Source organism: Telmatherina bonti (genome assembly GCF_933228915.1).
Source record: "Telmatherina bonti genome assembly, chromosome: 5".
Classification (NCBI taxonomy): Eukaryota; Metazoa; Chordata; class Actinopteri; order Atheriniformes; family Telmatherinidae; genus Telmatherina; species Telmatherina bonti.
Window position 1 is genome coordinate 40137088 of NC_136623.1, and position 15457 is coordinate 40152544.

At 49.9% G+C, this 15457-nt stretch overlaps 1 protein-coding gene across 4 annotated transcripts in view; it reads right to left on the reverse strand.

Moving 5' to 3' along the window:
• The window catches only part of ppox (protoporphyrinogen oxidase), a gene marked incomplete at its 3' end in the record, with an annotated part of 58280 nt that extends 48863 nt beyond the window's left edge, over positions 1-9417 (reverse strand). Inside the window, exons 1-9 of one of the 4 annotated variants that reach the window (XM_079240196.1) lie at positions 9344-9417; positions 5349-5435; positions 4576-4710; positions 4381-4496; positions 3652-3784; positions 1342-1486; positions 1055-1248; positions 917-977; positions 593-711 (exon numbers count right to left, since the gene is read on the reverse strand). In XM_079240196.1, the coding sequence (XP_079096322.1) occupies positions 593-711; positions 917-977; positions 1055-1248; positions 1342-1486; positions 3652-3784; positions 4381-4496; positions 4576-4710; positions 5349-5432 (987 nt within the window). In that variant the 5' untranslated portion in view covers positions 5433-5435; positions 9344-9417. Of the gene's footprint in view, positions 1-592; positions 712-916; positions 978-1054; positions 1249-1341; positions 1487-3651; positions 3785-4380; positions 4497-4575; positions 4711-5348; positions 5436-5857; positions 6165-9216; positions 9324-9343 lie in introns of those variants that run through there. The other 3 variants (XM_079240197.1, XM_079240198.1, XM_079240195.1) reach the window with 3 other exon arrangements.
• Positions 9418-15457: the final 6040 nt, after the last annotated feature.

The window sequence follows — 15457 nt, forward strand, 5'->3', positions numbered from 1 at the left end:
GACTGGGGTCGGAGGAGTCGGATTAGAGGACTGGGGTCGGAGGAGTCGGATTAGAGGACTGGGGTCGGAGGAGTCGGATTAGAGGACTGGGGTCGGAGGACTTGGATTAGAGGACTCGGGTCGGAGGACTAGGTATAAAGGACTCGGGTCGGAGGACTAGGATTAGAGGACTCGGGTCGGAACACTTGGATTAGAGGACTCGGGTCGGAAGACTTGGATTCAAGGACTCGGGTCGGAGGACTAGGATTAGAGGACTCGGGTCGGAAGACTTGGATTAGAGGACGAGTCGGAAGACTTGGATTAGAGGACTGGGGTCGGAGGACTTGGATTAGAGGACTCGGGTCGGAGGACTTGGATTAAAGGACTCGGGTCGGAGGACTTGGATTAAAGGACTCGGGTCGGAGGACTTGGATTAAAGGACTCGGGTCGGAGGACTAGGATTAAAGGACTCGGGTCGGAGGACTTGGATTAAAGGACTCGGGTCGGAGGAATGTTGATTTCTCCCACAGGAAATGTCTCATTAAAGTTATCCAAGCATCGGAAACACTTGGAACTTCTTAAACCCGCAGGTGAAAACATGCGTTTGTCTTACGGTCACGGGCAGGATGCCGCCTTCGTATTCCAGGTTTACAACGGCGACGGTGACAGCAGAGATGTCCTGGAGCTGCTGGACGAGGGGCCGACAGCAGGACGGCAGGACAGAGGACAAGGCTGACAGGACAGAGGACAGGTCTTCAGACTGTGTTTATGAGACGGTGAAGTCGTTTTCTTTCTAGATTCAGTGGTGAATGTCAGGTGACCAGAAGGTTTCCATGACAACAAGTCTGACCAGAAGGTTTCCATGACAACCAGTCTGACCAGAAGGTTTCCATGACAACCAGTCTGACCAGAAGGTTTCCATGACCACCAGTCTGACCTTTTGCAGGAAGAGCCGAGATGATGTGATCAGCAGACACGACTCCATCCTCCAACTGGACCTGGAGACAGATGTGGACGCTACAACACTGGATGCAGACCAGGGGTGGAATGCTGGAGCAGTAATCAGATTACTGACCGTCCAACCAGCAGCTGAAGGGTTAATCTGCCTCACTGCAGCGTCTCTGTGAAGCTCAACCTTCCCGCTCCGCTGGAGGAAGTCGCTGAGGGATTCTGGGAGCGATTCCATCCCCCTCTTCAGGGACCACTGGGCCCACGACTCTTTGATGGACCTCTGAGCCAACGGTCCGGCAGAGACGGTCGGCGTTGGACCTGTGGACACAACAAGCAGGCTGCTGACGTCCAGATGTCCAGACGTCCAGATATACACAGCAGGACACATGTGGACCAAAGTAACTATAGTACCTGATCCAAGCAGCATTCCCAGCGTCAGCGATCCTCTGTGCTGCTCGGCGTTGTAGAGGGAAGGAAAACAGGAGCGCACGCTCAGCTTCCTGCAGTCGCCTGCAAACACGCCACGGCACAGACTGTCCACGGCGATGTCCGCCAGCTGGACCGCAGGGGGAAGTTAGTCCTCATCCGTCCATCACGCCTCTCCTCATCCGTCCATCACGCCTCTCCTCATCCGTCCATCACGCCTCTCCTCATCCGTCCATCACGCCTCTCCTCATCCGTCCATCACGCCTCTCCTCATCCGTCCATCACGCCTCTCTTCATCCGTCCATCACGCCTCTCCTCATCCGTCCATCACGCCTCTCTTCATCCGTCCATCACGCCTCTCTTCATCCGTCCATCACGCCTCTCTTCATCCGTCCATCACGCCTCTCCTCATCCGTCCATCACGCCTCTCCTCATCCGTCCATCACGCCTCTCTTCATCCGTCCATCACGCCTCTCCTCATCCGTCCATCACGCCTCTCTTCATCCGTCCATCACGCCTCTCCTCATCCGTCCATCACGCCTCTCCTCATCCGTCCATCACGCCTCTCCTCATCCGTCCATCACGCCTCTCCTCATCCGTCCATCACGCCTCTCCTCATCCGTCCATCACGCCTCTCCTCATCCGTCCATCACGCCTCTCCTCATCCGTCCATCACGCCTCTCCTCATCCGTCCATCACGCCTCTCTTCATCCGTCCATCACGCCTCTCCTCATCCGTCCATCACGCCTCTCCTCATCCGTCCATCACGCCTCTCCTCATCCGTCCATCACGCCTCTCCTCATCCGTCCATCACGCCTCTCCTCATCCGTCCATCACGCCTCTCTTCATCCGTCCATCACGCCTCTCCTCATCCGTCCATCACGCCTCTCCTCATCCGTCCATCACGCCTCTCCTTATCCGTCCATCACGCCTCTCCTCATCCGTCCATCACGCCTCTCCTCATCCGTCCATCACGCCTCTCTTCATCCGTCCATCACGCCTCTCTTCATCCGTCCATCACGCCTCTCTTCATCCGTCCATCACGCCTCTCTTCATCCGTCCATCACGCCTCTCCTCATCCGTCCATCACGCCTCTCTTCATCCGTCCATCACGCCTCTCCTCATCCGTCCATCACGCCTCTCCTCATCCGTCCATCACGCCTCTCCTCATCCGTCCATCACGCCTCTCTTCATCCGTCCATCACGCCTCTCTTCATCCGTCCATCACGCCTCTCTTCATCCGTCCATCACGCCTCTCCTCATCCGTCCATCACGCCTCTCTTCATCCGTCCATCACGCCTCTCTTCATCCGTCCATCACGCCTCTCCTCATCCGTCCATCACGCCTCTCCTCATCCGTCCATCACGCCTCTCTTCATCCGTCCATCACGCCTCTCTTCATCCGTCCATCACGCCTCTCTTCATCCGTCCATCACGCCTCTCCTCATCCGTCCATCACGCCTCTCCTCATCCGTCCATCACGCCTCTCCTCATCCGTCCATCACGCCTCTCCTCATCCGTCCATCACGCCTCTCCTCATCCGTCCATCACGCCTCTCTTCATCCGTCCATCACGCCTCTCTTCATCCGTCCATCACGCCTCTCCTCATCCGTCCATCACGCCTCTCCTCATCCGTCCATCACGCCTCTCCTCATCCGTCCATCACGCCTCTCTTCATCCGTCCATCACGCCTCTCCTCATCCGTCCATCACGCCTCTCTTCATCCGTCCATCACGCCTCTCTTCATCCGTCCATCACGCCTCTCTTCATCCGTCCATCACGCCTCTCCTCATCCGTCCATCACGCCTCTCCTCATCCGTCCATCACGCCTCTCTTCATCCGTCCATCACGCCTCTCCTCATCCGTCCATCACGCCTCTCCTCATCCGTCCATCACGCCTCTCTTCATCCGTCCATCACGCCTCTCCTCATCCGTCCATCACGCCTCTCTTCATCCGTCCATCACGCCTCTCCTCATCCGTCCATCACGCCTCTCCTCATCCGTCCATCACGCCTCTCCTCATCCGTCCATCACGCCTCTCCTCATCCGTCCATCACGCCTCTCTTCATCCGTCCATCACGCCTCTCTTCATCCGTCCATCACGCCTCTCCTCATCCGTCCATCACGCCTCTCCTCATCCGTCCATCACGCCTCTCTTCATCCGTCCATCACGCCTCTCCTCATCCGTCCATCACGCCTCTCCTCATCCGTCCATCACGCCTCTCCTCATCCGTCCATCACGCCTCTCCTCATCCGTCCATCACGCCTCTCCTCATCCGTCCATCACGCCTCTCACCTCCTTCCCGAGTCTCCTGGAAACGAACGAGTGGATGGATTCGTCATCGTTTGTCCCTTTCTTCACCAGAATCTCCGTGGCGATGCTGAAGAGGAGGGGGCGGGAGAAGGGCGGCACCGTTCGGAGAAGTCCGCTGAGACAGACAGAAGGGTTGGAAAGACATGTCAGCCCGTAACCAAACAAGACATTTTGCAGCCAGACGTGTCGGGAATCCGTCTAGGAGTTTGCTCCACAACCGTCTGGAATATTCCAATAAAATCATCGTCAGGACAAGAAAAGCAGTTTATGTCTCAAACAGCGTTGAGAGGAAACTTCAGGAACATTTCCCAAGGCAGCCATTACTTCCCTTCTTCTCTGCTCCTGATTGGACGTTACCGTCAGTTTAAGCTCTCTGATTGGTGGAAAGTCTGACAGGAAGTGTCTTCATCATCATGTCCAGGTGAAGATAGAGGTCTCTTAGCAACATGGTAGTGATGGTGATGAAGATGTGATAAATAATGGTGGATTTACCATCTAGAGTCTCTGAATAAACACTACATGTTGTGTCTGGATTGTAAACCTCCTGGATGGATAGAAATGCTGGAAAACCTCCGTAGACCAGCTGGAGGGTCACATGACCAGCTGGAGGGTCACATGACCTCTGCTGGAGGAGAGGAAGACCTTGGGGGGTCTGGTGGAGGTTTTAGGGTTCAACGTGGCGGATGAACCTGGATTTCTGACAGCTGTTACCTGATTCCTGAAGGCATCCGGTGCAGTTTTCCCTTCACGTACAGAAATCTGTTTTTAGAGGCAACATGGCTGAACGGGACCGGCAGGATCTCCGTCCCCAAACCCAGCTCTTCCACCTGCAAACACACCACATCTCCGGGTCAGAACCTTCAGCTCCAGTCCCGCTTTGGAATTCATGGCTATGATGGGACCCACCATGTTGAGTGTGTTGCGTCCCACCGCCCCAGCGGGTCGGATCCCCCTCGGCCCCAGTTCAAACACCGTCCCATCTGATCGCCTCGAGGACCAGACCCAACCGCCAAAACGACTGCTGAACTCCAGCAGAACCACCTTCGTTCAGACAGACAGAAAGGACTGTTTTATCCACCAATCAGAGACGGCCTTTCGTCAGAGAGCGGGCCGGTGGACTGGACCTGTCAGAGGCCCCAAGGCTGGAGGTCTCCCTGCAGCATGGCGCTTACTGGAAACCCACCGTGGGGGGGGGGGAGACGACTATTTTCAGTTATTCCTCATAAAAACTGCTTTGCTGATGAGACCAGTCATGAAGATGAACATTTTATCCTGATTGATGTTGAGTTTCCGTCACAGACCCGTTTACGCTTCGACAAAGAAGAACCAAACGCAGTGTGGACCCTGGAGCCCGGCATCGAGAAACTGCCTTTCACGTGAAAACGGAAAAATCAAAAGCTTGTTGGTCTCTTCTTCACCTCGCCGCCATAAAGCGGAGGTTTCTGTAAAATCCCCGCCGACCCCATCCATGTGGGACAAGGAGCGAGAGCTTCTCGCCGCAAACAGCCTGAAACGTGTGATGCAGAACAACATACATGACTGAACCGACTGCAGCAGTGTGTGTGTCATACACGTCATACACCCCCCCACGGAAACTCACCCGGCTTCAACACACACCAAAAATTTTTTCCAGTTACAATATTTTACTGGGAATACGTGTGTGTGTGTGTGTGTGCTACCTTGGTAACCTGGGGGTTCTTGCAGAGGTAGTAAGATGCAGCAAGACCCCCTATTCCTCCTCCCAGGACCGCTACAGTTCTCATTGGCTGAAATAGAGGAAGAGAGTAGAGTCAGTATCAGCTGACAGAGTGTGTGTGTGTGTGTTTGGTGTGTGTGTGTGTTTGGTGGGTGTGTCATGAAAGCAAGGTCTGCAAGTGCAGATATGGAAAACTGTTTCTTTATCTCCTCTGTCGGTCCAGCTGTCATCTTCACACCAAACCAGCAGCGGGTCTGCTTCTGGTCTCACCGTCCTGGACCCGACTTCCCATCGTCCCAGTCAAAGTCAGCTTTATTAACTGGAAAAATAACTTTTCCAATCTCATCTTTCCAGAAGAACAAATAAAACCCAAACATACAGCAGCTTAAAGACCTGCTGGTACCGAGAACCGGGGATATCCGACCTAGAAGGTACCGTACCTGGACGTACAAGACCAGGAGGTACCAGGCAGGATACTGGACTTAGACGTACCAAACCTGGAGACACTGTCTTGGCTCAAGGTTCATCTCGATCTTGTCTCAAAACAACTTTAGTTTTTCCAAACTGGTCGTCGGGGTGCTGTGGATCATTAGAAAATTCTCAGAACAGAACCAGAAGACAGAACCTCCACCAGATGATATAAACACGCAGACCAGTTCAGAATGTATATAAACCAGTCCAGAAACACGCAGACCAGTTCAGAATGTATATAAACCAGTCCAGAAACACGCTAACCAGTTCAGAATGTATATAAACCAGTCCAGAAACACCCAAACCAGTACAGAATGTATATAAACCAGTCCAGAAACACCCAAACCAGTTCAGAATGTATATAAACCAGTCCAGAAACACCCAAACCAGTTCAGAATGTATATAAACCAGTCCAGAAACACGCAGACCAGTTCAGAATGTATATAAACCAGTCCAGAAACACGCAAACCAGTTCAGAATGTATATAAACCAGTCCAGAAACACCCAAACCAGTTCAGAATGTATATAAACCAGTGCAGAAACACCCAAACCAGTTCAGAATGTATATAAACCAGTCCAGAAACACCCAAACCAGTTCAGAATGTATATAAACCAGTCCAGAAACACGCAAACCAGTTCAGAATGTATATAAACCAGTCCAGAAACACCCAAACCAGTTCAGAATGTATATAAACCAGTCCAGAAACACCCAAACCAGTTCAGAATGTATATAAACCAGTGCAGAAACACCCAAACCAGTTCAGAATGTATATAAACCAGTCCAGAAACACGCTAACCAGTTCAGAATGTATATAAACCAGTCCAGAAACACGCAGACCAGTTCAGAATGTATATAAACCAGTCCAGAAACACCCAAACCAGTTCAGAATGTATATAAACCAGTCCAGAAACACCCAAACCAGTTCAGAATGTATATAAACCAGTGCAGAAACACCCAAACCAGTTCAGAATGTATATAAACCAGTCCAGAAACACCCAAACCAGTTCAGAATGTATATAAACCAGTGCAGAAACACCCAAACCAGTTCAGAATGTATATAAACCAGTCCAGAAACACCCAAACCAGTTCAGAATGTATATAAACCAGTCCAGAAACACCCAAACCAGTTCAGAATGTATATAAACCAGTGCAGAAACACCCAAACCAGTTCAGAATGTATATAAACCAGTCCAGAAACACGCAGACCAGTTCAGAATGTATATAAACCAGTCCAGAAACACCCAAACCAGTTCAGAATGTATATAAACCAGTCCAGAAGCACCCAAACCAGTTCAGAATGTATATAAACCAGTCCAGAAACACGCTAACCAGTTCAGAATGTATATAAACCAGTCCAGAAGCACGCAGACCAGTTCAGAATGTATATAAACCAGTCCAGAAACACGCAAACCAGTTCAGAATGTATATAAACCAGTCCAGAAACACGCTAACCAGTTCAGAATGTATATAAACCAGTCCAGAAACACCCAAACCAGTTCAGAATGTATATAAACCAGTCCAGAAACACGCAGACCAGTTCAGAATGTATATAAACCAGTCCAGAAACACGCAGACCAGTTCAGAATGTATATAAACCAGTCCAGAAACACCCAAACCAGTTCAGAATGTATATAAACCAGTCCAGAAACACGCATACCAGTTCAGAATGTATATAAACCAGTGCAGAAACACGCAGACCAGTTCAGAATGTATATAAACCAGTCCAGAAACACCCAAACCAGTTCAGAATGTATATAAACCAGTCCAGAAACACCCAAACCAGTTCAGAATGTATATAAACCAGTCCAGAAACACCCAAACCAGTTCAGAATGTATATAAACCAGTCCAGAAACACCCAAACCAGTTCAGAATGTATATAAACCAGTGCAGAAACACCCAAACCAGTTCAGAATGTATATAAACCAGTCCAGAAACACCCAAACCAGTTCAGAATGTATATAAACCAGTCCAGAAACACCCAAACCAGTTCAGAATGTATATAAACCAGTGCAGAAACACCCAAACCAGTTCAGAATGTATATAAACCAGTCCAGAAACACGCAGACCAGTTCAGAATGTATATAAACCAGTCCAGAAACACCCAAACCAGTTCAGAATGTATATAAACCAGTCCAGAAGCACCCAAACCAGTTCAGAATGTATATAAACCAGTCCAGAAACACGCTAACCAGTTCAGAATGTATATAAACCAGTCCAGAAGCACGCAGACCAGTTCAGAATGTATATAAACCAGTCCAGAAACACGCAAACCAGTTCAGAATGTATATAAACCAGTCCAGAAACACGCTAACCAGTTCAGAATGTATATAAACCAGTCCAGAAACACCCAAACCAGTTCAGAATGTATATAAACCAGTCCAGAAACACGCAGACCAGTTCAGAATGTATATAAACCAGTCCAGAAACACGCAGACCAGTTCAGAATGTATATAAACCAGTCCAGAAACACCCAAACCAGTTCAGAATGTATATAAACCAGTCCAGAAACACGCATACCAGTTCAGAATGTATATAAACCAGTGCAGAAACACGCAGACCAGTTCAGAATGTATATAAACCAGTCCAGAAACACCCAAACCAGTTCAGAATGTATATAAACCAGTCCAGAAACACCCAAACCAGTTCAGAATGTATATAAACCAGTCCAGAAACACCCAAACCAGTTCAGAATGTATATAAACCAGTCCAGAAACACCCAAACCAGTTCAGAATGTATATAAACCAGTGCAGAAACACCCAAACCAGTTCAGAATGTATATAAACCAGTCCAGAAACACCCAAACCAGTTCAGAATGTATATAAACCAGTCCAGAAACACGCAGACCAGTTCAGAATGTATATAAACCAGTCCAGAAACACCCAAACCAGTTCAGAATGTATATAAACCAGTCCAGAAACACGCAGACCAGTTCAGAATGTATATAAACCAGTCCAGAAACACCCAAACCAGTTCAGAATGTATATAAACCAGTGCAGAAACACCCAAACCAGTTCAGAATGTATATAAACCAGTCCAGAAACACGCAGACCAGTTCAGAATGTATATAAACCAGTCCAGAAACACCCAAACCAGTTCAGAATGTATATAAACCAGTCCAGAAGCACCCAAACCAGTTCAGAATGTATATAAACCAGTCCAGAAACACGCTAACCAGTTCAGAATGTATATAAACCAGTCCAGAAGCACGCAGACCAGTTCAGAATGTATATAAACCAGTCCAGAAACACGCAAACCAGTTCAGAATGTATATAAACCAGTCCAGAAACACGCTAACCAGTTCAGAATGTATATAAACCAGTCCAGAAACACCCAAACCAGTTCAGAATGTATATAAACCAGTCCAGAAACACGCAGACCAGTTCAGAATGTATATAAACCAGCAGGTGAGGAAGCTAGAGAGCTGGAGCTTCCTGCGCTCCACACACAGATGACTTAGCAGTGGCTCCGGACGGGTCTATCTCTGATGGTTCCGGACGGGTTCACCTCTGGGGGTTCCGGTCCGTCCGATCTCAGTGGTCAGATGTGAGCCGGGCTGTGACTCTTCTTCTACCTCCTCTTGCGGCAGAAGGCGGCGCGCCGCCACCTGCTGGACAGGAGGAGAACAGCAGTCTGACGCCAGTCGGTGTAGTGTTGAAATGTGTTACCTTGGATTAATCACAGTCACCATCACAGTCTTCATGGAAAAACTGAGGACACCATGGGGACACCATGGAAGCACCATGGAGACACTATGGGGGCCCTATATGGACACTATAGAAACACCATGGGGATACCATGGAGACACTATGGGGACAATGTGGGGACAATATGGGATCACCATGGACACTATAGGGACACTATGGGGTCACCATGGGGTCACCATGGGGTCACCATGGGGACACTATAGGGACACTATGGGGTCACCATGGGGACACTATAGGGACACCATTGAGACACTATGGGGTCACCATGGAGACACTATGGGGACGCCATGGAGACACTATGGGGACACCATGGGGACAATATGGGGTCACTATGGGGTCACCATGGGGACACCATGGGGAAACTATGGGGTAACCATGGAGACACTATAGTGACACCTTGTGGACACTGTTGGGTCACTATAGGGTCACTATGAGGTCACTAAAGGGACACTATGGGGACAACATAGGGTCACTGTGGGGATAACATGAGAACACCTTTGGGATACTATATGGACACCACGGGGACACCATTGGGACAACATGGGGAAACTATGGGGACACCATGGAGACACTATTGGGTCACTATAGGGACACCATGGGGTCACTATGGGGATAACATGAGGGCACCATTGGGACACTATATGGACACCACAGGGACACCATGGGCACACTATGGGGTCACCATTGGGACACTATGAGGTCACCACGGGGACACTATAGGGGCACCATGGGAACACTATGGGGACAGTATGAGGTCACCACCGGGTCACTATAGGGGCACCATGGGGGCACTATGGGGTCACCATTGGGACACAATGGGGAGACCATGGGGACCCAATAGGGACAGTATGGGGACACCACAGGGAAACTATGGAGACACTATGGGACAGTAAAGGGACACTATGGGGACACCAAGGGGACACTATAGGGACACTATGGGGACAATGTGGGGTCACCATTGGGACACTATGGGGACACCATGGTGACACAATAGGGACACTCTGGAGTCACCATGGGGACACCATGGCGACACTATAGGGACACTATGGGGACACCATGGGGACACAATAGGGACACTCTGGACTCACCATGGAGTCACCATGGAGTCACCATGGGGTCACCACAGGGACACTATGGGAACACTGTTATAAAGCAGACAGGATTACATCTCTGTGTTTTCCCAGCGGTGCATATTGCTTTCACAACATTAATGTTAATTTCAAGAAGATAGCAAGGCCATTGGTGAAACTGCTGGTACATAATAACCAAAAGCGACATACACACACACACCCTGGGACATGCGCACACTCACCTCTTCACCTCGGCGTGAAAAAACTGAAGTTTTTCTGTAAAATCCCTGCAAAGTGAGGCGAGGAGAAGAGGAGACTCACACTGTAGCTGGCGTGTTGTTCATGTCTGTCCAACATCCCTGTCTACAACTATGAATCAGAGTACAACAATTTATCCTTGACAAGAAGAACTGAAATGTTTCTGCAGGTCAACATCAACTCTCCAAACTTTGTGTTTCTTTTGATAGTAAAATTATTAATAAATAATATTCAGGTTTAAGATCTTTATTTATTCTAAATGTTTCATTCTGGTGACACACAACACTTCCATAGTTTATAAATAGTCTGGAGCCTAACTTGATCATTTATATATAATTATTCCACATCATACGTCTTTCAGTGATTATTTAGATAAATCTTACGGATTATAATTATAGTAATATTGGTAGAGCTAATGACAGAAAGTAATTTAATTTTACATTAATTTGTTCTAATTTTGAAAGAAGAGAATCACTAAAATAGAGTAGAAAAATGTTAAAGTGGATAAAGCAGAAGAATAGATTTTGTAAGGTGAAGGTGAAGCTGGAATAAAAGATCAAACCTTTTTCATCATGAGTTGATAAAAAAGGTTTGAGGTCTGGAACACTGTTCCAGACCTCATGATGAGTCTGGAAGAGGGTGGATCTGGACCCGTCAGACCACATGATGAGTCTGGAACAGGGTGGATCTGGTCCTGAGAGACCTCATGATGAGTCTGGAACAGGGTGGATCTGGACTTGTGAGACCACATGATGAGTCTGGAACAGGGTGGATCTGGACCTGTGAGACCACATGATGAGTCTGGAACAGGGTGGATCTGGACCTGTGAGACCACATGATGAGTCTGGAACAGGGTGGATCTGGACCCGTAAGAACACATGATGAGTCTGGAACAAGGTGGATCTGGTCCTGTGAGACCACATGATGAGTCTGGAACAGGGTGGATCTGGACCTGTGAGACCACATGATGAGTCTGGAACAGGGTGGATCTGGTCCTGTGAGACCACATGATGAGTCTGGAACAGGGTGGATCTGGACCTGTCAGACCACATGATGAGTCTGGAACAGGGTGGATCTGGTCCTGTGAGACCACATGATGAGTCTGAAAAAGGGTGGATCTGGACCCGTCAGACCACATGATGAGTCTGGAAAAGGGTGGATCTGGTCCTGTGAGACCACATGATGAGTCTGGAACAGGGTGGATCTGGACCTGTCAGACCACATGATGAGTCTGGAACAGGGTGGATCTGGACCCGTCAGACCACATGATGAGTCTGGAACAGGGTGGATCTGGACCCGTCAGACCACATGATGAGTCTGGAACAGGGTGGATCTGGACCCGGAAGACCACATGATGAGTCTGGAACAGGGTGGATCTGGTCCTGAGAGACCTCATGATGAGTCTGGAACAGGGTGGATCTGGACCCGTCAGACCACATGATGAGTCTGGAACAGGGTGGATCTGGACCTGAGAGACCTCATGATGAGTCTGGAACAGGGTGGATCTGGACCTGAGAGACCACATGATGAGTCTGGAACAGGGTGGATCTGGACCCGGAAGACCACATGATGAGTCTGGAACAAGGTGGATCTGGACCTGTGAGACCACATGATGAGTCTGGAACAGGGTGGATCTGGTCCTGTGAGACCACATGATGAGTCTGGAACAAGGTGGATCTGGACCCGTAAGAACACATGATGAGTCTGGAACAAGGTGGATCTGGACCTGTGAGACCACATGATGAGTCTGGAACAAGGTGGATCTGGACCCGTAAGAACACATGATGAGTCTGGAACAGGGTGGATCTGGTCCTGTGAGACCACATGATGAGTCTGGAACAGGGTGGATCTGGACTTGTGAGACCACATGATGAGTCTGGAACAGGGTGGATCTGGTCCTGTGAGACCACATGATGAGTCTGGAAAAGGCTGGATATGGTCCTGTGAGACCACATGATGAGTCTGGAACAGGGCGGATCTGGACCCGTCAGACCACATGATGAGTCTGGAAAAGGGTGGATCTGGTCCTGTGAGACCACATGATGAGTCTGAAAAAGGGTGGATCTGGACCTTTGAGACCACATGATGAGTCTGGAAGAGGGTGGATCTGGACCCGTCAGACCACATGATGAGTCTGGAAAAAGGTGGATCTGGACCCGTCAGACCACATGATGAGTCTGGAACAAGGTGGATCTGGACCTGAGAGACCTCATGATGAGTCTGGAACAGGGTGGATCTGGACCTGTGAGACCACATGATGAGTCTGGAACAGGGTGGATCTGGTCCTGTGAGACCACATGATGAGTCTGGAACAGGGTGGATCTGGACCCGTAAAACCTCATGATGAGTCTGGAACAGGGTGGATCTGGACCTGAGAGACCTCATGATGAGTCTGGAACAGGGTGGATCTGGTCCTGTGAGACCACATGATGAGTCTGGAACAGGGTGGATCTGGACCCGTCAGACCACATGATGAGTCTGGAACAGGGTGGATCTGGACCCGTAAAACCTCATGATGAGTCTGGAACAGGGTGGATCTGGACCTGAGAGACCTCATGATGAGTCTGGAACAGGGTGGATCTGGTCCTGTGAGACCTCATGATGAGTCTGGAACAGGGTGGATCTGGACCCGTCAGACCTCATGATGAGTCTGGAACAGGGTGGATCTGGACCCGTCAGACCACATGATGAGTCTGGAACAGGGTGGATCTGGACCCGTCAGACCACATGAAGAGTCTGGAACAGGGTGGATCTGGACCCGTCAGACCACATGAAGAGTCTGGAACAGGGTGGATCTGGACCCGTAAGAACACATGATGAGTCTGGAACAGGGTGGATCTGGACTCGTCAGACCTCATGATGAGTCTGGAACAGGGTGGATCTGGACCCGTCAGACCACATGATGAGTCTGGAACAGGGTGGATCTGGACCCGTCAGACCACATGATGAGTCTGGAACAAGGTGGATCTGGACCTGAGAGACCTCATGATGAGTCTGGAAAAGGGTGGATCTGGACCCGGAAGACCACATGATGAGTCTGGAACAAGGTGGATCTGGACCTGAGAGATCTCATGATGAGTCTGGAACAGGGTGGATCTGGACCCGTCAGACCTCATGATGAGTCTGGAACAGGGTGGATCTGGACCTGTGAGACCACATGATGAGTCTGGAACAAGGTGGATCTGGTCCTGTGAGACCACATGATGAGTCTGGAACAGGGTGGATCTGGACTTGTGAGACCACATGATGAGTCTGAAAAAGGGTGGATCTGGACCTGTGAGACCACATGATGAGTCTGGAAGAGGGTGGATCTGGACCCGTCAGACCACATGATGAGTCTGGAACAGGGTGGATCTGGACCTGTCAGACCACATGATGAGTCTGGAACAGGGTGGATCTGGACCCGTAAAACCACATGATGAGTCTGGAAAAAGGTGGATCTGGACCCGTCAGACCTCATGATGAGTCTGAAACAAGGTGGATCTGGACCCGTCAGACCACATGATGAGTCTGGAACAGGGTGGATCTGGACCCGTAAAACCACATGATGAGTCTGGAAGAGGGTGGATCTGGACCCGTCAGACCACATGATGAGTCTGGAACAAGGTGGATCTGGACCCGTCAGACCACATGATGAGTCTGGAACAGAGTGGATCTGGACCTGTGAGACCACATGATGAGTCTGGAACAGGGTGGATCTGGTCCTGTGAGACCACATGATGAGTCTGGAACAGGGTGGATCTGGACCCGTAAAACCTCATGATGAGTCTGGAACAGGGTGGATCTGGACCCGTCAGACCACATGATGAGTCTGGAACAGGGTGGATCTGGACCTGAGAGACCTCATGATGAGTCTGGAACAGGGTGGATCTGGACCTGTGAGACCACATGATGAGTCTGGAACAGGGTGGATCTGGACCCGTCAGACCACATGATGAGTCTGGAACAAGGTGGATCTGGACCTGAGAGACCTCATGATGAGTCTGGAAAAGGGTGGATCTGGACCCGTCAGACCACATGATGAGTCTGGAACAAGGTGGATCTGGACCCGGAAGACAACATGATGAGTCTGGAACAGGGTGGATCTGGACTTGTGAGACCACATGATGAGTCTGGAACAAGGTGGATCTGGACCTGAGAGATCTCATGATGAGTCTGGAACAAGGTGGATCTGGACCTGAGAGATCTCATGATGAGTCTGGAACAGGGTGGATCTGGACCCGTCAGACCTCATGATGAGTCTGGAACAGGGTGGATCTGGACCTGTGAGACCACATGATGAGTCTGGAACAAGGTGGATCTGGACCTGAGAGATCTCATGATGAGTCTGGAACAGGGTGGATCTGGACCTGTGAGACCACATGATGAGTCTGGAACAAGGTGGATCTGGTCCTGTGAGACCACATGATGAGTCTGGAACAGGGTGGATCTGGACTTGTGAGACCACATGATGAGTCTGGAACAGGGTGGATCTGGTCCTGTGAGACCACATGATGAGTCTGGAACAGGGTGGATAAGGACCTGTCAGACCACATGATGAGTCTGGAAAAGGGTGGATCTGGTCCTGTGAGACCACATGATGAGTC